The 22644-nt window shown below is 41.8% G+C and overlaps 1 protein-coding gene across 1 annotated transcript; it reads left to right on the top strand.

The window, feature by feature from the left end:
- The first annotated feature begins 15102 nt into the window (after positions 1 to 15102).
- Positions 15103 to 22334, top strand: nptx1l (neuronal pentraxin 1 like). Its single transcript, XM_044188781.1, has 6 exons — positions 15103 to 16289; positions 17437 to 18139; positions 18543 to 18750; positions 19510 to 19751; positions 20166 to 20345; positions 21066 to 22334. The coding sequence occupies exons 1-6, from the start codon at positions 16267 to 16269 to the stop codon at positions 21285 to 21287; spliced, it is 1578 nt and encodes a 525-aa protein (XP_044044716.1). The 5' UTR covers positions 15103 to 16266; the 3' UTR covers positions 21288 to 22334.
- The last annotated feature ends 310 nt before the right edge of the window (positions 22335 to 22644 follow it).

Raw genomic sequence — 22644 nt, 5'->3', positions numbered from 1 at the left:
AACATGTTTTTTTGTCAGGATCAAGTGTTTGTTGTTGTAATACTCATTTTGGCCACCAGAGGCTGAAGTTCACCACTACCCCATGTTCTAAATAGTACTAAAAGTATTCATGTTTTCTTCCAGGTGAGTTTTAATTTCTCCATGCACTCTAAACACCAAGGTACACATATTGTGTGTTAGCAAGTTATGTAACATTACTGTCATGTATCTAAAGTGCCGCACTTAAGCCTCTTGTGGCCAAAATGAGTATTACAACAACAAACACTTGATGACTTGATTTGAATCATCCTGCTTCCGGTTCCGCCACCATCAGAGATGGCAGCCTAGAACGCGGTCTCCTCCAACAGAATTTTAAAATATCCTGCTAACTGGTGAATAAATCCCACTTAGTACTGAAAACAGTCAGATAGCAGAATAACCGTGGAAAGAGAGAAAAAAGTCAGAAAAATACGACAGAATTAAAGGAGAATGACGAAGAACCACGAGGTGCAGAATCCATTGCCAAAGGGAAAGATGGTGGAAGGCAGAAATGCAATGAAAAAGCAAAGGTGAACAGGGAGAGGACTCTACAGGAGATGATATCAAAGACGAGCTCAACAAAACAAACCAGAGAATCAGGGAAGCAGAAGACCGCATTGACGCGGTGGAAACCAGATCCCAAACAATGGAGCAAGTAGTGAGAAACGTGCTTAAGGTCCAAACTCAACATGAGGAGAAGCTCGTCGATCAAGAAGGAAGATCAAGGAGAGAGAATATCAGAATATATAATGTGCCAGAAAACAAGGAAGGAAGCTCAATGATAACTTTTTTCAAGGGAACATTATACAAAATTAAATTAAATATTGCTCTAATCTTACACAGTATAGAATGTATTCCACACTTGTCATGTCATTATTCCCGCTAATCATGGAATAGCAGTATCATTAGTGCCAAGTGTATGGAGTTTGTCTGATTTATTAGCCAAGTGAAGACGTGCACGATGTCTCCCCTCTGTGTGATGTGTGGAATCCTGAGCCCGATAGCTGCATCCATCAAAGAATAGCAGGGGAGCAGCTGTTCTAAAATCCCTCACTGCATGTGGGAGTGTTTTAAAAGTAGCCTGTGCTGTATTTAAGACATAGCTGTGCCCTCAGAATGGTGACTCAGTTGCACCAAAGATGAGAGGCTGTAAGTAACGGATGGGTAAATGTTGGATCACATTTTAGGAATTTTTACATTTTTGTAATCTTAAAATAATGCACTGTTCATTTTGGCCATTGTTGTACACTTTAGATTCCCTTTATTAAACTTGTATTAAACTTAGGAGTGAACACAACACAACATCTGATGTGTTATCACACTTTAAGTTGATATGGGAAACTTGTTAGCAAACAGTTGCCAGTTTATATGAGAGCGGTGAGAGGGAATCAAAACGGTAAAGCTGCAGGCCGGAAAGAGAGAGAGAGAAACTGCAGGTGATAATTCTCTGTGGCTTCATCACTACGAGCGACACCTTTCACATACAAGTAAACATGTCATCTATTGTTAATATAACATTTTTGATTTGAACCTGTAATAACTGATTTTTCTGGCCACTTCGGGGCAGAGTTGTGAACCCAACATAGACATATTATCACCATTTTAAGTTAACATGAACTTGTTAGCAAACAATCGCTTGCTGCATCCAGCAGATGCGGAGCAACATTATTATTCATTTGGAGTTGTGTTTCTGGCCACCTTGCGAATAAGTCAGATATTCAACCCTCTTTTAGCTCTGTTTTTGGTCTCTACCAATCCCCTGAGGGAAATATCTGGCTCTTTAGCTGCTAAATGCTCCACTATGTTCACCAGCTAGTCATTAACTGTGTCTGTCTGCCGTTTGGTGCTGAGCAGGTAGAGTACAGTGGGTTTTTGGAGCTTTTTAGCTGAAAACAGCTGCCAGCTGCGGCCTAAAAATGAAGCTATGGGAGCGGTGAGAGTGAACCAAAACAGTGAAGTTGTGGGCCGGACAGCTAAACAATGGAAACTCGCAATAAAGCTTTGTGAAGCCGAGGGGAGCTGCAGATTCAGTTGATAATTCTCTGTAGGTTCACCACTATGAGGGACCCCTTTCACATGTCACATTGTTTTCACATTGTCATTTGATTTTGCTTTTATATGAATACTGATTCCTAGCTATTTTAAAGACAGGTGCATCTTTAAAACAAAACAAAAATATAAATGGAAGTTGGATACTGTGAGTAATGTGATTTCACTTCTTGTGCAACAATATGGTGATGTCAGCTGTGTACAGCCTTGCTTTTCTCAGTACCTGCATGAGTCAGGTGTATTTACACGTGATTTGTCCTCAACATCCTTTGCTGTCAGGCTTCACACTCATTTCTCAAACAGCAGGAGCTAAAGGTTTGTTTTTGAAAGAAAAGTCACGGAGAGAAAAAGATGTCCCATCTGTCCCGCAGTCCAAATCTAACAGCAGTCTGCGTGTACTCACCCAGGCAGTTGGTCGTGACATTACTGGGAGCCGTTTAATTGGGTGAGCACAATCAACATGTTTACCAGTTTATTCTTGGTCAACAAAGAGATTTGCTCTAAGGCCTTAATGACTTAAATCAAGCACAACAAAGTCTGTCTTGGGCACAAAGGACAATGCTGCGCTGAGATGACTAACAGCTTTCTTTGGGCTATCAGCTCATCAGAAAACATGAAAATGCTACCCCAGATGGATGGAGCATGAAAGTATCCCCCTCAGTGCATTCGCCAGCGCAGCAATCATCGCTGCCGCCTCTTGGTGTGCCGCACTAACAGCGCAGGAGCAATCTGGTGTGTAAGAAACTCATAGGTCCATCCAACTGAATTTTTTCCTCTCACCTCCCCGGCCCAGAGTCCACTGCAGGGGGGGAAACCAATCCAATCTCCTAGGTGTGATAGAGGTTGGGACCCTGGGATAGCTGATAGCTAACACAGGGAGGACAAGAAAGAGAAGATTAGTCTACTTTTTTCTCCTCATCCGCTCCTCTGACATGTAGGGAACAGGATGACATGATCAACTGGGCTGGATCCTGGAAGCTGGAGCTGCTCCCAGAGTTGCATCAGAATAAAAGGCTACAAATCCTGTTTCCAAGGATTGATTGGAACAAGGCAAGAGACAGATTGAGAGAGAAAAGATACAGATGGATGGATGAATTCGAGGAAGTGAGTGTTTCATGAGAGGAAGTTTTGCTATCGTGATTCTCCAATGGGACGCAGATAGATCAGTGACTCCTCTCGAGAAGGAAACTGCAGACAGAAGAGCTGTAATGGAGCATTAATCCTCTTCTCTTGTGCTCTCTTGTCTCATGAAGATACATATTTTACAGGAACTTTCTCACTCAGCAACTTATTTTCACTCACCATTGTCATAAATCAAGTTCAACAAGAATTAAAATGTTTTAGAGTTAAATACTGTAAGCTAAAACCTTTAAAAACACGATAGCATTCAAACTCTTCTGAGAAAGTTTAAAAAGTTATTGGGAGCTTTTTTTTTTTGTATTCAACAAAAAAGGCCAGACTCTCTGTCCGCCCTAATCATGCATCCCGGTGCTGTTTTCAAGCCAAGTATACAGTACATCGATAAAAACACGCTGCAGTGATTAATGCTTTGTTCTCCATTGCATAATGATGATCAGTATTTACACTCTGAGCAGCTCCAGTGAAAGCCTCAGCCTTCATAACTCACATTCAAGGTTGACTGAGAATATGAATTATGAATCTATCAAGTCCCCAACTGAAATTTGTAAGACAATGATTGCTGCAGTGTGGGCTTTAAATGGTATTCATTGGAGGTTGATGTTTAGATAGACATCAAATTATTTTCTTGGCTGTCAGAAGCTGCAGGGAGATGCTGTGGCTGCAGCTTATTGGCAAAGATTGCAAGAGGCTGAGGCTGCAGTCAGCTCCCTGCAAGCTCTAGCTGGAAGGTGGGGCTTTTCTTGGCTTTCTTAAATATGAGGCTGTAGGCAGAGGCTGGGGCTGGAGCTGGATGCTGGTACTGTGGCACTGGCAAAAAAAAAAAACAGCAACAAACATCACCATATAAGTAAAAAAGCATATTGGATGTAACATGTAACATTAAATGTCATCTTACAGGCAGTAGTTGCAGGTGGAAGTTGATGCTGGTTGTCAGAGGCTGTGGTGGATTCTGGCTACCAAAGGTTGCAGGTGGAGGCTGTAGCTGTAGATGGTTGCCAGAAGCACTGACCGGACACTGGATTTCAAGCTAACTAGCAAATGCTGCAGGTTTCAGCTGAGGTTGGGTGCTGACAGCAGCAGTTAGAGGCTGGGGCTGCAGCTGGTTTTCTGAATTTGGAGGTTAGAGGCAGCACAAACTGCTGGCAGAGGTGGGGGCTGCAACTGGTATTTTTAAGGCATTAAAAAGGTAGGCAGTAAAAGCTGCAGACGGACTTTGGTGAGATCGGCTGCCAAGGCCTAAACACAGTGGCTGTAGGCTAAGCTTTGGACTCTGGAAGTGGCAGGTGGAGGCTGTGGCTGCTGCTGGCTGCAAAAGGCTATAGGCGTACCATTTGGTGAGGCATGCTGCAGGCAATAACTGGATGTAACTGGCTGTCAGGGGTAATGGCTGCAATTGAGGTTGAAGATGTTGTTGGAAAGCTGGTGCCATAGCCGGATCATTTTAAGGTCAGTCTCAATGGCAACATACCATGCTTTTTCCAAGCCTTAAAATCTCACATCTTCCATGCTGAAAGTTGTTTAATCTGAGTCAGAACGTCTTTGGTAGAAGTCACGTAAAAAAAAAAAAAAATTAATAAAAAATGGTCACTGAATATTTTTCTTTTAAAGAAATCGTCGAGTAAAACTCAGAAAACTTAGCTTTCTTCTGACGAGGCTTTGGGTTTTTGTTTGCGTTTGAATGTGAAACATGTTAAAATGATGCACCTGGAGACAAAACATAGCAACATGCAGGTTGCTTTCAGGTCAACTCTGAGAACATCAGAGCAGCTGTAACATACAAGATATGAGATAAATGTATTGATCATTTTACAACACACGGTTGTATAATGAGATTTTGCTTTGTAGTTCCCATTATACTACTAAAATATATATATACAGTTGTATGCAAAAGTTTAGGAACCCCTGACAATTTCCATGATTTTCATTTATAAATATTTGGGTGTTTGGATCAGCAATTTCATTTTGAAATATCAAATAACTGAAGGACACAGTAATATTTCAGTAGTGAAATGAGGTTTATTGGATTAACAGAAAATGTGCAATATGCATCAAAACGAAATTAGACAGGTGCATAAATTTGGGCACCCTTGTCATTTTGTTGATTTGAATACCTGTAACTACTTAGCACTGATTAATTGGAACACACAATTGGTTTGGTGAGCTCATTAAGCCTTGAACTTCAAAGACAGGTGCATCCAATCATGAGAAAAGGTATTTAAGGTGGCCAATTGAAAGTTGTTGTTCTCTTTGACTCTCCTCTGAAGAGTGGCAACATGGGGGCCTCAAAACAACTCTCAAATGACCTGAAAAAAAGATTGTTCTACATTATAGTTTAGGGGAGGCTACAAAAGTTATCGCAGAAATATAAGCTGTCAGTGTCCACTGTGAGGAACATAGTGAGGAAATGGAGGACCACAGGCACAGTTCTTGTTAAGGCCAGAAGTGGCAGGCCACATAAAATATTGGAGAGGCAAAGGCGAAGGATGGTGAGAACGGTCAAAAACAGCCCACAGACCACCTCCAAAGACCTACAACATCAACTTGCTGCAGATGGTGTCACTGTGCATCGTTCAACAATTCAGCGCACTTTGCACAAGGAGAAGCTGTATGGGAGAGTGATGCGAAAGAAGCCTTTTCTGCACACACGCCACAAACGGAGTCGCTTGAGGTATGCAAACACACATTTGGACAAGCCAGCTTCATTTTGGAATAAGGTGCTGTGGACTGATGAAACAAAGATTGAGTTATTTGGTCAGAACAAGGGGCGTTATGCATGGCGGCAAAAGAACACAAGGTTCCAAGAAAAACACTTGCTACACACAGTAAAATTTGGTGGAGGTTCCATCATGCTGTGGGGTTGTGTGGCCAGTGCCGGTACTGGGAATCTGGTTAATGTTGAGGGTCGCATGGATTCCACTCAATATCAGCAGATTCTTGAGAATAATGTTGAGGAATCAGTCACAAAGTTGAAGTTACGCCGGGGCTGGACATTTCAACAAGACAACGACCCAAAACACTGCTCAAAATCTCCTCTGGCCTTTATGCAGAGGAACAAGTACAATGTTCTGGAATGGCCATCCCAGTCCCCAGACCTGAATATCATTGAACATCTGTGTTCAATCTGTGATTTGAAGCGGGCTGTCCATGCTCGGCAACCATCAAACCTAACTGAACTGGAGATGTTTTGTAAGGAGGAATGGTCCAAAATACATTCATCCAGAATCCAGACACTCATTACAGGCTATAGGAAGCGTCTAGAGGCTGTTATTTCTGCTAAAGGAGGCTCTACTAAATATTGATGTGATTTTTCTGTTGGGGTGCCCAAATTTATGCACCTGTCTAATTTCGTTTTGATTCATATTGCACATTTTCTGTTAATCCAATAAACCTCATTTCACTACTGAAATATTACTGTGTCCTTCAGTTATTTAATAGATCAAAATGAAATTGCTGATCCAAACACCCAAATATTTATAAATGAAAATCATGGAAATTGTCAGGGGTTCCTAAACTTTTGCATACAACTCTATCTGTCTATCTATCTATCTATAATCAGTGAATAAATAATAAGTCATAGAAACATCTCACCACATTCATCAAACGTCTCATTCAATCAATCACATAGTTTTGCTTAAGTTACTCTGAAAATTATTTGCTAAAATCCTAATTAATTTCCCCGACTCGGCACAGAAAAGTGAAATCATTCAACTCACAAACTGAGCTGGAAAAATGCTCATGCGGAAGAGTCTGGCTGAAATGATAGATCTATAAAAACACTTTCACAACAAATATAAATAGGCCTAAACAAAATAAAATAAATTAAAATCTCAACACAAGGTCCGACTTACTTGTTATTTCCGAAGCTTTCAACCACATCTTGTGGCATTCCTCTGTGGATGGAACTTTACGGGTGTTTTAATTTTGTGTGCGTAACAAATGGGACAAAGCTATTAAAAGATCATGCAGTGTTTGCAAGTTTTAGGTCTTTAAAGGGCTAGTTCACCCAAATTACAACAAAACATATAATTTACTTAAATACATACATACATTACATACTTATAATAATAAGAAATATTCAGCAAAATCCATAAAGCTGTTTTTCCACAAAACAAAATGCAATTACTAATCGTTTAAAAAGTGAGGCTAAAATGTGAGAAATATGAATTATGAAATAAATTTTTCTTTAAAGATTTTTCTGTGATGTTTTTATTATTATTATTAACATATTAGATCTTCCTCGTCACACTGTAGAGAAAAGTGAAATGAGGAAGAAAAAAACCTACCTGATGTTAGACAGTATAGGGGATCCAGTTTGTAAAAGTCAGTGAAAGATTTAAGTTTATTTTCATTCTTGCCACTATTGCCAGTGCCAGTGTTGCTCTGTATCTGCTTTCTGTGTAAAATAAATTGTAAAATACAGGCAGCTATTTGCTAACAGGTTAGCCATGTCCCCTAAAAAGATGATAAAACGTCTGTGCCGTGTTTACAGCTTGTTTCAGCCGCCCAAAGTGGCCAAAAAAATGCTATTGCAGGTTTAAAGTCCTTACCACTTCAGTTTATATTGTGCTTTAGTGGTGCTTAAAGTTTCTGACCCTCCGAGGGTCAGGGGCCCCGGGGCAGTTCCCTGCTTTGCCTGTTGGTAATCTAGCCTTGATAATGAGATGCATTATAGCAGTACAAATTTTCAGCTCCATGATGTAAACTACAATTTTTTAAATATAACGCCAAAGCGTGAACATAGATTGTTACATGCTCACTTTGCTATTGCATTGTGGAATATTTTAGCAACATGCAGAAGAAGAAGAAATGTATCTGATAACTGCACTCTTATTAAAACCTACCAAACAGCTTTGTCAATAATTAGCTTTAAGAGTTATGCAAATTACCTCTATGTTCATGCAATTCCTCTGTAATCGCCACCAGCTTCTGCTGACAAGATAATCGATAGCAACTTACACAGGTACCTATTCATTCATGACCATACAGGCAGCGCACATCCTCCAGACATGTCTCCATTTACCCTTGATCAATGAGTTCATATGAGACTGGATGACACCCAGTCAATTGAATGAATGTGGGTGTATATTTTGTGTGTCTTCCTCCCCGCAAAATGAATGTGCATGATGCTCACTGTGAGATTAGGAAAGTGAGATTTTACTTTCATTTTACATTCATGAACACTTGACTTACTTACTTACTTACTAGAAGGTCGTATTTTGTTTCCAACAGTTAGTTACTGAATGGAACACTTGATAACACACATAAAAGACAGAGACCGACAGAGACAGGGCGTGGGGGAGGAGAGGAGGGAGATAAGGGTTGATTGACCATGACCTTGAGTTTTGAAGTGATGTCTTCAATAATGGTGATGTCACTTTGTGACACTCCAGGCTCAGCCCTTGTCACAGACGTAGAAAAGGCAATTTTGACACACACACGCACACACACACACAGACCCAGGCACTCCACACTGCCTACACCTGAGAGCAAAGCAGTACAGACCACTTCAGCCGACTGGGATGTTTTTTTTTTTTGTTTTATGAAAGGGCAGGCAGTACTGAATCATCATCTGAACACAAGACATGTAAAAAAGCCCTGCAAGCGGGCATTACAGCTCTAGATTTATTAGATAGATAGATAGATAGATAGATAGATAGTCACAACAAGCCGATATTGTAAATATTATGTAAAATATAATCCAGGCGGCATTATGTGTCTATTTGCAGTTGCAAATTGGCTGTATATAGATGTGATGTGTCGGAGACATGGTTGCTGTGTTGTCTGTGTCACCAGCTGCTGAAAGCTTTGTTTAATGCACATGTGCTGAGAAGAGCGTCCATCAGCTCGTGTATCACATGCTACATCTTCTACTCAACAGAATTGTTTAACTTCATTAACCTCTATGCCATCACGTACAACATTCATTTCAGTTCTCAACTGCAACAGCAGTGAGTTGGAGACAAAATCACAGAAGAGGGGTTTTCTGATTCGAACAGTAGAAGAACCGACTGTAGGTAATAGTTTGCCCATAGTTTGATAGAAATGACCTCAAATAGAAGACAAGATGATTTACATTTAAGAAATGTTTCACATTCATTTAAATCTACCTAGCTCGCTATATAGCTATCTTTATAGCTAGCTAGCTAGCCAGTTAGAGAAATAGATGCCAAGAAGAATAACACTAACATAGCTGAGTGAAATGAAATTGTGGAGGAGTAATCTCTGCTTGACAGCAGCAAAGATTAATGAGACATGAGTGTAAGACAGCATCCAGAGTTAGCTGTACTCTGTACTGGGCTTCAGAGGGAGCGCCTTGTAAAGAAACTTGGCGTGTCAAGTGGGCTTGCATGCAACATCAAACGTACTTGATAAAGGCAATATCTCTTCTGAAATTCAGATTACACTGGCTCCCTTGTCATCGCTCAAAGGTCTCAAATGTGGACACATGCAGAAAATATAGCTGAACACAGATCTAACGGGACAGGCTGCTTTTAAGTTTAAAATGTACAAAAAGTAAAAGTAGAACTGGCACATAGTGGCTAAAAGGAATTGTTATAATATGCAATCCCTAAAGGTGTGATTCTGATGAAAAGCAACAGCATCTAGAGATCTCACTTTATTAGTAGGGAGAATTAAAACTACATTCTGGTTATTAAGCGGTGGGTTTGTGAGCCCAAATGTGCCTGCAAATGACATTGGCACTCATCAAGAAACCCTTTGCATCTGTATTATTGATGTGCAGTTCATCGCTGCTCCTCATTTGTTGTATATAAATAAACTGCGTGGTACAACGCTGAGATTTCTAAGCTTTGCTCCAACATTATAAATAATGTAGAGCTTTGAAAAATACACCCAAAGCAAACGTGAATGATGACACTGTACTTTCATTAACTGTGTGGATAATGTGACACCTCTCATAACATTGACACACAGATAATGCAATATCCCACTTCCTCCTTGAAAAACTTTACAATTTTACGCCAAGACATAAATCACTGGCGTGACAGAAAACATGACTCTCACGAGTGCTGTTTTGCATTAAGCTGCTTCTAATTTGAAAGGAATTTAAAAATAATTTGAAAAAAATTGCCAGGTTCTGTTCACTTGCAAATCAAGAAACCTGAAGTGTTGATGAAATGTCCTCCATTTTTTTTTTTTGCCTCTTTGCAAACTAGGTTCACTTCAGTCAAAATTGAATCTCCTTTTGGGAGAAACAACCCAGCACAAAGGAGGGCAGTGGCAGAGAAAGTTGTATTTTACAAGGACGCTTTGGTCACTTGATGTAATTGAGAGGGGATGTGCAGAGAGCTCAATCTTTCTATTACTCACTTCCACTCCGTACCCTTCTGCTTTACGGGGTTTCATCTTCACAATGTTATTGAGTCCTAAAACACACCTGCTCCCACAGTGCGACGGCCTCGCTCTGCCACTAAACGCTAAGAGCTTCCCTTGTCTTTAAGACCGTGAGCTCTGTGGGAACTGTTGCTCCATTATAGCACTGTATAAAATTTTAGAAGGCTTAATGTTTATTTCTGTCTGGATGATGCTGTAGTATCATGGGTCTGATTTAAGAGTGTGTGTGTGTGTGTGTGTGTGTGTTTTTGAGCCACCAATAGTCAACACAAACTGTGACATTTTTATGAGCAGGGAAAAAGTGTCCTTTCAGTAGCAAACTACAATGTGTTGTGATGTTACAAGCCTATCTCACACATACACTAAGGTTGTGAGACCTGATGGTGCTGCTTTAACTTCTTTATTAATCTTTTTTATGAAAAAAGTCCATCTTCTGTCGGGTTCTGTAAACCCTGTTCTGCCACTTGTGGATGTAAACAGAGAATTAAAGAGATCAAAACCTTAGGGAGTTTATCTGTACTAATAAAAGAAAATGGTCTGTCAGCAATCAGACTTAAGACCTCAGTATGCTTCATATGAAGTGCTTGTTGGATGGTCTTACGGCATCTGAAACCCCCTTTTCCGATGGTGGAATCGGGGAATGCTGCGTCCAATAATTTTTGGAACTTTTCCCAAGCAGACAATCCAACAATCGGGCCCACTTTATGCAGTGACTGGCCAGGTGTGCAAAGGTGTGAAAGTTGGCAGAATTTGAACTTTCTCTCAAGCTCTCTCTTTTCATTCTTCAAACAACTACTTCCGTCACTTTTCACACTTTCACAGAAGAGTCTATCTAAAAGTGTGCAATATGAATAATTCATTCTGTCAAGATAGACTACAAAGAGGGCGGCAGTTGGATGCAGCCAATCGAAACCTGTAAAACCCTTTTGCCTTTACATACAGACAAGAAACCAGATTACTCAGAGAAGTCAGGTTACGCAGGTAGTTTGAGAATGCATTTGTATGCACTGTAGTAATCTGGTTACGGTAAATCCTCCTGCACATGTAGCAGGTCAGTAATCAGATTTGTCCATTACCCTGACCTTATTTTGGAAGCACAGCTCATTTTACCTGTAGTTGTGAGACATTAGAGTTGGACTTGAATACGAGGATGACTCACTTCGTGTAATGATCTTCCCTTTCAACCCACCAGTCTGCTGTCACAGCGATACTTTCCTTGTTTGAAATCTTGTCATGCACATGCGTACATGTAAAAAGCTGATTAGAAACCCAGTTATGTGTATTCATGGCCAAGAAATCTGCTATCTCCAGGAGAAATCAGGTTTCTCTAATCCCCCACCCCGATTATGGAAACCGTGTTTCTCGTATACAAGCTGTTTACAATATTGGGTTACTGCAGAAAGCCGACTGTGGTTGAAAGTGTTGGGCAGTAACACATTACTTAGTAACATGTTACAGTAATGTGATTACCTTTTTCAGTAACAAGTAGTATAAGGGATTACAATTAAAAATTCTGTAATTACAGTACAGTTACTAATCCCAGTAACGCTCTGTTACAAAAATTTGGGGGTTGGCTTGTTCGCTGTCTTACCAGGAGCTTGATGGAGGGTTGAAATTGGTCTCTCTGCGTTCTGTGGACAGACTGGTCTGGTACATGCTAGCTTGGCACACGGGATGGAGGTGTGGGGAGGCGGCTAGCATGTGCCAAAAGAGGAGATGTCTACATTCAGAATCAGCTGGTTTTCCACTGGGGCTAATGTTAAGCTAGCTGTTGATGGTCCGTAAATGCTTTCAAAACGTAGACTGCTTGTTAAATCACAACGTCTTCTATTCTATTACTTCACATGTTACATAAAGAAGATGTGATGTGTGGGTCTGGAGGATTTGGAGCTTTGACAGGAACAAGTAACCTAACTAATTCCGTTAATGTAACTACTTTTTCAATAAGTAATATGAGTAATGTATAATATTTTTCAAATTACTTGCCCAACATTGCTGAAGACTGATGGTCAGACAACATGTCATAGGACCTAGTTAGTTTGAAGCATACTGAGGCCTTTAACATCTTCAAACCTGTCTTTTGAGTAGATGTTGTTTAAAACTACAAATTAAATCTATGAGCATGACATGCTGTCACTCCTCTTCACAAAATCATACAGCACAGGAAACCAAAACATATCTTTTACCTTTAGGCCCTCTGAAAAACAGAATCATCATTTCAGCCAGTCTGATGTTAAAGACTTAACCCACTTCCTCTTTTGGACACATTTTGGCCACAAACTTGTTGAGGCAAAGGCCTAATGGGGATGTTGTTTCTGGAGGGAGTCCAACAAGGCCAACACAAGCGGCTTGATGAACAGTGCTGTCGTAGCAAAAGCGTTAATGTGCAGGCTTTGGAGAATTATGATGAGGTTAGCTTAGCTCCTAGTGGAACGCATAATGCCACCAGTATTTGTTTATGTCACTTTGGGTTTTAATGAGAGAGGAATAAGTTAGTGAATGATTCGCTGGTGTGACTGGACATCAATAAAACAATGTCCCAGTCTGAGAAGTTATGATTATAGAGTTCAAGTCGAGGCTAAATCATTCAGTCCTGCGGCATTTACATACATGGACATGAAGAGGGAAATAATGGCCCTAGATGAAGCGATTTACAATATTTGTGTGTGTGTTTGTTCTTGACATGAAACGACTGTTCATGAGATTGGAAGACTGTCTGTGTGCATGTATGAATGGATAAACTCCTTCAGCTTTTTCTGCTCTTCTCCAACACTCCACTCTTCCCATGCTGTCTCCAGTGGGAGTACATGCTTAGCAGCAGACTGCTCCACAGTGGAGATGTCCCATTGGACAACTCCCTCCTGACCCCCATCTCCTTCTCTGTGGGATGGTTGAAATGGAGCCGTCAGTGCAGCAGAGACAGCGGAGCTGCTGTGCTGAGGCTTCAGTTACCTGGCAGCACATTTCAATTCTCAGCAGTCAGAAGTGAAGCAGTGAAGTGTGCACAGAGGGAAAGGAAAGCTTACTTTGTTTGAACCTGGACAGAGCAAACAAAGAGAGCAAGTTAACAGCTTTAATAATTAAAACTGCAATTCCTTTGAGCTGTAAAAAGAGAATGGGATTATGATCAAAGAAAAGCAGGATATAGTTGTTGTTTTTTTAAATGTGGTACAGTAGTGAATATAAAAAAACAACAATTTATGGTGGTACCTCTTAACCATATCTAACATACTCCAAAGTACACCACCATACAGCCTCTGCCCTCACTACAGCCCCCTTTCTTTGTGCTGCACTGTCAGAACCCCCCGCCCCCCCACCACCACCATCATTCATCTCTCTCTCTCTGCTATTGCAGATGCTGGATAAATAAGCAAGCAGTTTGCTGCCAGTGTGTGAAATTGTTCATATCTATCTCTGCCATTAGAGAGTGGATTCTATTATACAGCTTTGCATTATTCAGTGAGCCTGAGAGACTGATCATTATGGATTTCAGCCCTTTTCCACACCAGCCCCTGGAGTCCAGCTCGGGCTGCCGGCTGATGCATGCATAGGTCTGACCTTGTGATCTTAACACTCTGAACGCTGGAGTGGAAAGGGGGAACGGGTCAGCTCGAAACTGTGCGTATTCTCCGCCGAAAACATCAAAGCGGAACATAACTAAATCTGGCTGCAAACCATCAAATCCCACCAACATACTTTATTTTTACAAACCCATTCTGTCTTTCTGAAAGCAAAGTCGACCTTAACAATATGCCTGCAAGAGTTTCCAAAGTTCCTGGCAACAAATTAGATTAGTTACACTCTGGAAAGCTCTGATTGACATTGAATGCAATTTTTTCTCAGTGTTACAGCAGACTAAGTGGCAGGCACATGGTGAGAATGAGTGAAAACATGGCTGAACATATGGTGCTGCAGCACTTTTTTTTAATGCGTGGGTTAGGAATTAAATATTGAATAGATATATGTGGCAAGCTGCTCTTCCCTTACTGTATCAGAGGTGGGCTGTCTCCTAGTGGGAAGCACTGCTCGGCTTGATCATTAACATTAAATTCTGCACATCAAAAGCTTTGAAAACTGCTCCATTTGCTCCCATTTGGTAAACGAGCATTGTGTTGCTACCGGTCTGCTGAAGATAATGAATAAAGCATTACTTGTTGATCCGCAGCCGTTCAGAATATGAGCGCTAATGGCAAGTATTGCTCGGTCTTTAATGTGCATATGCTAAGATAAGGATCTGTTACATGCCTGTCTTAGACCCCGGCAATTACACTCTGCCATTAACCATTTGTTATACCCGCTGTTTCTCGCCTACAGCCTGGCACCTTGCTGATTACAACGCGCTGGATCGATAATTAAACAAATTAAGGTGGACTGCCGGGTCAATTTCCATCCCATCTTAGCCAGCGGTTGCTGCGACATAATGCACAAGTCCACAAAGCATTTGAAATGCAACAGAGCAAAACTAAAGGCTTGCAAAAAAATGTTTGGACTGCACATTTTGTTTCCGGGGTTCTGTTTGATGGCACAGTTTTACGCAGCGCTCTGCCACACTGATGCGACAGGGAGGGAGAAGTCATTCTCCTCAGAGCAGGCGGTAACTCTTCAGCTGGCAGCAAACCTGTGACTTTTATAGAAACACGCCATTCTGGAACAAGAAAGTGGCTGATGGCTGTGAATATAGCCTACTGTTACTGGCAGAGGAGGGGGTGCGACTGAAGCTTAAGCTTAAGTAAACAGCGCTTCGAAGGACATTTGGCATTTTCTACACTAGTTTTTACTTATATGAGGGTTCAAGTTACAAGAATACACATCAAAATGAACTCAAAGTGGGCCTACTCACTATTCCAAATGAATGCGTCGTGAGTGATGTGTGCTGTTTCCTACTCACATTGCTTAATTTGAACAACTTTTTTAGAGGCTTGAAGAAGTAGGCTAAGTATTTCACAAACAGAGCAACGGTTAAAAAGGAAAATGAGGAAAAACGCAGAAATAAGTTTATTTTCTTATCATCTTATTAATATTTTTTATATACTGCTTTAGGGGAAACTTTGATCCCGGTTGCGCCATGAAAAGTGTTATTTTAGGGATGATTACTTATTGGATTGTGACAGTCTCTTGCTTGCTTCGCACCGTAATGCTAAAACTGTAGCTGAGGTTCAGATGAAGTTTGAAGCTGTTTCCACGCAGCTGTGTCCTTCCTACGTCACTGCCATCGCCGGTGAGTTGTTATGCCAACATGATCTATGTCAGAGTGCTGGAGCTCTTCCCTCGCTGTGAATCTTATTTAATATTGCGAGAGCCCTTGCTGGTAGTTACGTAAAAGTCAGTTAAAAAAATTTTTAAACACATTTCACTTTCCTTTTAGCGCCTCCGTCTTGTCGCGGTGGGCTTTAACATGCCGGCTATCAACATATCCAAGGCGCCCAAAGCATATCAGGCCGTGTGTAGGTCTGCTGCGTTAGAGACTTTGCTCCGCTCCTTCTTTGGCAATTAGCTAACACCTCTGTTTCTCTTCACTGATTGGAAGACAGCACGTTGTCTGTACATTCAAACACTTCTGACTTGTGCGAAAAAAGTCTGTTTCTCGTTACAGACGAAACCTTGTAAAGCACATTTTTCGGCGCGAGGACGTACGGTGTGAGAGCGCGTGCCTGAGAGAGAGCGAAGAGGTGGGGACTCCGACAGTGGGACAGGTTTCTCCGGAAGATGGGGAGCGGCTTTCATTTAAGGTGGACCAATAATTTCTGCCACGTTCTTATGAGGGATATAAATAAACCCAATCTGTCATATAAAGTACAGCGGTGGAAGGTCACTAGGCCTATATGTAGCCTACTCAAGTACTGAGCTTAAAGTGATCCTATGTAGACAAACTTTTGCTGAACAGTGGTAATTAGCCTTGGGGATGATGATAAATGCTAAAATGTAATTTAACAGTAGCACAAGTAGAGAAGAGTCATAAAGTCAGATAACTGACACAGTGAAGTGACATTACACAATATTTAGGCTACCTTAACGTTGCTAATGTTAGCTAACATTAGCTAACGATGTTAGCGTGTCTCATTTCAAAATGTACACAGTCTTGCTTTGTGTACACTTTTGAGGTATTTAGCATTTTACGCTAGGCTACTTTATACTTTACACTCCTCTACATTTCAGAAAGAAATATTGTAGGCCTACTCCACGAAATATTCCACTACATGTCTCTGACAGTTATAGGCCTAGTTATTTGCTATTTTCCATATTTTTTAAATTATTTTTCATATACGATTCTAAAATATTATGCCTTGTTCAGTTAAAAAAAAAACTCCTCCTCTTATCAAGTCATTTTAGTCTGGAATACATTTTATTTCATTTTAAAAAGTGTGAGGGCTAATTCGACCTGTTTTCAACGCAAAACATTTTGTTTCAAGAATCTTATCAAAATCAACTTTTTTTTGATAATTCTACTGCTACAACCTGCTTTTAATTTTTTTGTTTCAAGATACAACAAGTTGATTTAAATAACGTAGTATGCAGCAAAATGCGATTTTTAGGACTCAAATAACAGAAATGTCCACAAGACTAAAGATTTTGCAGGTTAAACAGCCCAACACTTAATGAAGTAGTTAAAATCAGCTCCACCTTGACCAACTTCAACAGAAATGTTGTTCATACACTAATGCATCAGTGATAACAATAGTAGAACAAAAGAGTATTTTACTTTGTTGTACTACTTTTACCTAAGTAAAGGATCTCCGTAGGCCTACCTCTTTCACCACTGTTAAAGTCATAAGGAAATAAGAAATCATATGATGGTGTGAATAGTCTACATCATGTCTATTTCCACTTCCAATGCAGGCCGATTCTAATATTCCACAATTTCCTTTTACTACATAGACACAGTGTAGTCGCTCTCTGCTACTGTGGAAACTGTGTGGGTGCTCGGCAAACAGTGAGGACGACCTTAAATAAGGGGCTGGCCTCTGTAGGTCGCCTACAGCAGAACCCACTGCCCCCCTCCCCCCTCCCCCTCCCTGGTGCAGTGAATCTGCAAGTCCGCTATATAAACTGCACACAGCCACCAGAGCGCACAGCTTCAGTGGACAGCTCCGTGGTGCTGAAATCTCACAGACACCGCACACTCGCTCGTACTCTGAAGCCGCGATACGTGACTGGAGCCATGGCCGGATTCTCGTGGAAACTTTTTCTACTTTCTTGCCTGGTTGTTGTGGAGAGCGCCGCGCAAGACTTCGGACAGACGCAGTTTATTTGCACGTCGGTACCCAAGGATATGGACTTGTGCACGGCCACGATGCAGAACAGCGGGCCGGCGGAGGACCTGAAGACCACGGTCATGCAGCTGCGGGAGACCGTGCTGCAGCAAAAGGAGACCATTATGAACCAAAAAGAGACAATCAGGGAACTAACTTCCAAGTTGAGCCGCTGCGAGAGCCAGAGCCTCCCGGCAGCAGCGGGACCCGGCGGGAGACGGCCGGGGTCGAAGAACACGATGGGGGATGTATCCCGGGGCACCACGGACACTCTGGCCCAGCTGGGACAGACTTTACAGACGCTGAAACAGAGACTGGAGAATCTAGAGGTAGGCAAGCAGAGGAGAGCAGCGCTGCCCAGGTCAAAAGTTGATTAAAGTAGCCTCCCTGGTTATTAATCAGAGTGAAGGTTAAGCCTGTAGTGCACTGCTGCGATATTGTTCTGGCTTTGTGTAGTCTCTGCTGAGCCACATGTGTTTTAGTTCATGTTTTTCTTGACAGTCAGAGAGAAGCATCATGTAAAGTAGGCTAAACCACATGCAGGGTGGCTGCCTTTTGGATAATGTGACGCAGAGCATAGGCTACATACAGACAGTAAAGGGACACGGGTAGGACCGTGCTCTAAGCCTCAGAGAGTCGAGGGAACATGTTTCAGTGAGTTTAACAGCAGAGAAAGTAGAGTATTCCCTGTCCTCCTTTAACCCAGTGTCTGTCTCCCTCTGTCCGATGCAGCAATACAGCCGAGGGAACAACACCGTGCAAGCGAACAGCCTGAAAGACCTGCTACAAAACAAGATAGACGATATGGAGAAGCAGGTTCTGTCCCGGGTCAACACGTTAGAAGAGACCAAACCGAGCTCCAGGAATGACACCGAGCAGCGGAACAGAGTGGAGTCCACGCTCACCTCTCTGCACCATCGGATTACAGACCTGGAGAAAGGTGCGTTTGGCTTTTCAGGGCGAGCGGAGTGCGCGCATAGGACTTCCACGACATTGGACGTGGCTCTGTGGGAGTCCTAAACTAGATTAAGCGTAATTTCATTAATTTTTATAAAGGTCAAGGCATGTCTCAGTCTTTAGAAAAAAACAGAAAGCTTCGTTATTACAGCGCTCAGGTGGAACCGTTTACAATGCCGCAGCCATCACGTTGCGCACAGATAGTGTGAGGGGAAAGAGGGGGGCTGCATTGCTTAGCATATTTTAAGACCTGTTAGCACTTTTGCTTCGCTGAGTTTATGTTTGTCACAGCCAAAACCTGGCTGTCTAACTTGCACATGAGCCTATATGCAAAGGAGACTCTTTTTTTTTTTTTTGCAGAGGTCAGAGGCAGAGAAACTTTGCAGGGTGCGCCTCGCACTGGCGCGTTTTGGAGCATATATCTCGGCTTGTTCAGCTTTTCTACACGTGCAAATGCGCGTGCATAGAGAAGGAGAAGCAGGAGACAGAGCCCTCCTACACAGGCAACAGACAGAAAGTGATTGTAAAAACAGTAGTTCATATTTAATCAGATAGCGGTGATTTTCAAATTGTAAAAAAAAGCTTTGTTTATCTTCTGTTAAAATATACTCTAATCATATAAATCCCACAGTTTTCATCATGTATTCATGTATGTAAAAATACATGTGGGTTTATGAAGGTTTACCTCCCACTTACAAATACATAAATAAAATGCTGAGTGTAACTGACATTTCATCCACAGGTAAAGACACCAGGCCAGCAGATAAGTTCCAGCTCACCTTCCCCCTGAGGACAAACTACATGTACGCCAAAGCCAAGAGGAGCCTTCCTGAGATGTACTCCTTCAGCGTGTGTCTGTGGATCAAGTCCAACGCCTCACCCGGGGTGGGGACACCCTTCTCCTACGCTGTCCCGGGTCAGGCCAACGAGCTGGTGCTGATTGAGTGGGGGAACAACCCCATGGAGATTCTCATCAATGACAAGGTAATGGAAAACTGATTATCATGGATGAAGACTGATTTCACACATTTCTTAGCTTTGCAGGGCATCACTGTGGCTTTTTTGCATTTACGTGTATCATGTCGATATGCGGAACAACTTACAGTGGGTGCTACAGTAGGAAAAAGTTATAGTGCTTTGTGCTTGGATGAGTCAGAGTAACCTGACAACTTCTCTGTGCCAGAACTGGAAATGAAACAGGTGCTAAGGTGAGAAAAAGAATGTTTTTTTTTTTTATATAGAGGAAAAGATATGTGACAGGGGAAGTGATTCACGAGGAAGAAGAGAAGGTGTGGAAGCGACGAGTTTTCCGGCGGGGAGTGACTCTGCTCCTAAAGTGTGAAAGAGAGATTGCTAACTGGAGAGAAAGACGTGACTTATGCAATGTCTCTGCTGCAGGTTGCAAAGCTGCCGTTCCTCATCAATGACGGAAAATGGCATCACCTCTGCATCACGTGGACCACCCGTGACGGGATGTGGGAAGCCTTCCAGGACGGAGTGATGCGGGGAAATGGTGAAAATCTGGCACCATACCACCCCATCAAACCAGAGGGAGTGCTGGTCCTGGGACAAGAGCAGGTGGATATTTATTTTCAAATCAGTGATTGCAACTTATGCACTTTAATCCCCCCTCATATTTGGAAATAATCCTGAGACAATTATGCATTGGAAAAAGATTAAAGGAGGGAGGGAATATTAATGAGACTGTGGAGACATTGAGGAGGTGGCCAATTAAGGCTTTCCAGTCAAATTAGTGTGGAATTTATCATCCCATTATTGGAAAAAAATAACAGTGCTTCATCAATTTGGCCTCAACTATAACATGGAAACATTATTTGAGATTTTTTTTTTACAGAGGAACTCAGTTTGTTGTACAGAGCAAGACATATCCACTACGAAGGGGCCCATATATACTGAAGCATTTGGCCAAATGACACTCTTAAATAAAATTATGTCATGCATGCTTACAGAAAGTAAACAGTTTCCAGACTGGAGATCAGCAAAACAAAGATAACCCAAAGACAGCTAACTAAGTTCAGGATGAAGTCGTATCTGAGAACAAAGTCCTCTCAGATGATGTCACTTATAACAAAATCATACCATATATGGTCTTGTGCTCAAATGCACATCAATTTAAGGATTTTTCGCAGGAAAAAGGGTGGAGTCCCCTGTTATTTCAACCTGTTAATCCTTCTCTTACTAGATAACCTTGCAAAATAGGCCTGCTAACACTTCAATTCAAGCTTCGGTGTGCACTTGTAGTACTGATGATTAACATTTGTCTGCATTGTTCCACAGGACACGTTGGGAGGTGGCTTTGATGCGACACAAGCTTTCGTCGGTGAGCTAGCAAACTTGAATATCTGGAATAGGAAACTTTCTACCACCGAGATCTACAACTTGGCGACCTGCAACAGCAAAGCACTGGCTGGCAACGTCTTCTCCTGGACGGAGAGCAACATCGAAATATTTGGCGGAGCGACCAAATGGACCTTCGAGCCTTGCCGTTCGCTCAACTGAACTGCATTTCACTGTTCAAGAAAGGCCTCTTTGTATTTCTAAGCTTTTGTCGTTCTTGTCTTCATTTGACGTTTGTTAGAGACTATTTGAGTTATTGGTAAGCTTAAATCTGGGATTTCTATCATTCTTAGGTATTTATGTGCAAAACAACACTTTTCATCTTGAGGAAAAAAAAATCTAATTCATCTTGGAAACCTCAGTGAGAAAGTATTGGTATCTGTTTCTCCTTTTTTTTTTTCTCGGACGTTGAATTGAAAGCACACCTAAGCTTTTCGTTTGGCTTATTTCATCTTGGACTGGCAGCTGGCAATCTGCGCCTTATGTTTGGACAATTCACAATCCAAGTGAGGAATTACATAACCACTCCCACCCCCTTCCCTCTGGAGAGTGGGAGATTACGTTGTCCATCCAATTCTTGTCAGTGTTTGGCGCCGTGAAGTGATGTCTGACGCGGTACAGCTCCCTGCAAACCCCCCCCCACCCTCCCTCCTCCTTCACTCTGCCTCGCCCCTCCGGAACTTGCACTGTGACTGACGAAGAGATCGCCAGGAGAGGAGGGTATGTTGAAGGACACTGCAAAGTCAGACTGTGGTACAAGTCAATTTGTAATTGTTGTTCGCTTCAAGTGTTTCTGTAAGAATGTCGTTAACTTGCCAACATTGCTACAAAGCCTGGGTGCCTTGGGCTGGTACAAATATTCAGCACATTCTGTACGTTATAAGTTGCAAATTCAATGTTTATTGGTTTCTGTTTTCTTTTCTGAGCTGGGTTGAGTTTCTTGTTCCACTGGTAAATGTAATTTAATTACAGTTTGTTATCTGACTTGACGTGTTTTGGCAGGTGTTTGTACTACTCTGTATTAGGAATGTTACAGTATTTGTATAGTAACAGCATGAATGACAGAGTGCTGTGAAAGCATTGTTGAAATCTGCTTTACTATCTTCTCTGGGTCTGGGTTTTTTACTGTATTGTTATATGCTCCAAGCATGGCAAAACTGAGAGATGAAGAATTTAATTTTTGTAATAAAATTGTGATACTTAATGTCACAGTGCATTCCTGGTTTTGGTTATGTGCATCAAAACGTGTGAGGGAAAGGGGCATGGGGTGGGGGTGGAGGGTGGGGACGGACGGACGGACGGACGCAGGAGAGACAATCACTGATCAGATATAACATTTTTACCATGGTCAAACAGTAAAGAGGCGGAACTGATTGCCAGATAAGTGAAATGTCCAAAGGCAGTGAAGGTCACAAAGAGGGCGCGTGAGAAAAGAAATGAAACCGAGTGGATGCCTGTGTGTTTGTGTGCAGTGACTCTTTATAAGCGGACTGCAGAAGATAACCCACTGGCTGTTTTG

Source organism: Siniperca chuatsi, linkage group LG3 (genome assembly GCF_020085105.1).
Source record: "Siniperca chuatsi isolate FFG_IHB_CAS linkage group LG3, ASM2008510v1, whole genome shotgun sequence".
Lineage (NCBI taxonomy): Eukaryota > Metazoa > Chordata > Actinopteri > Centrarchiformes > Sinipercidae > Siniperca > Siniperca chuatsi.
Note: the sequence above shows the minus strand (reverse complement) of the source record. Positions and strands in the feature narration are given on the sequence as shown.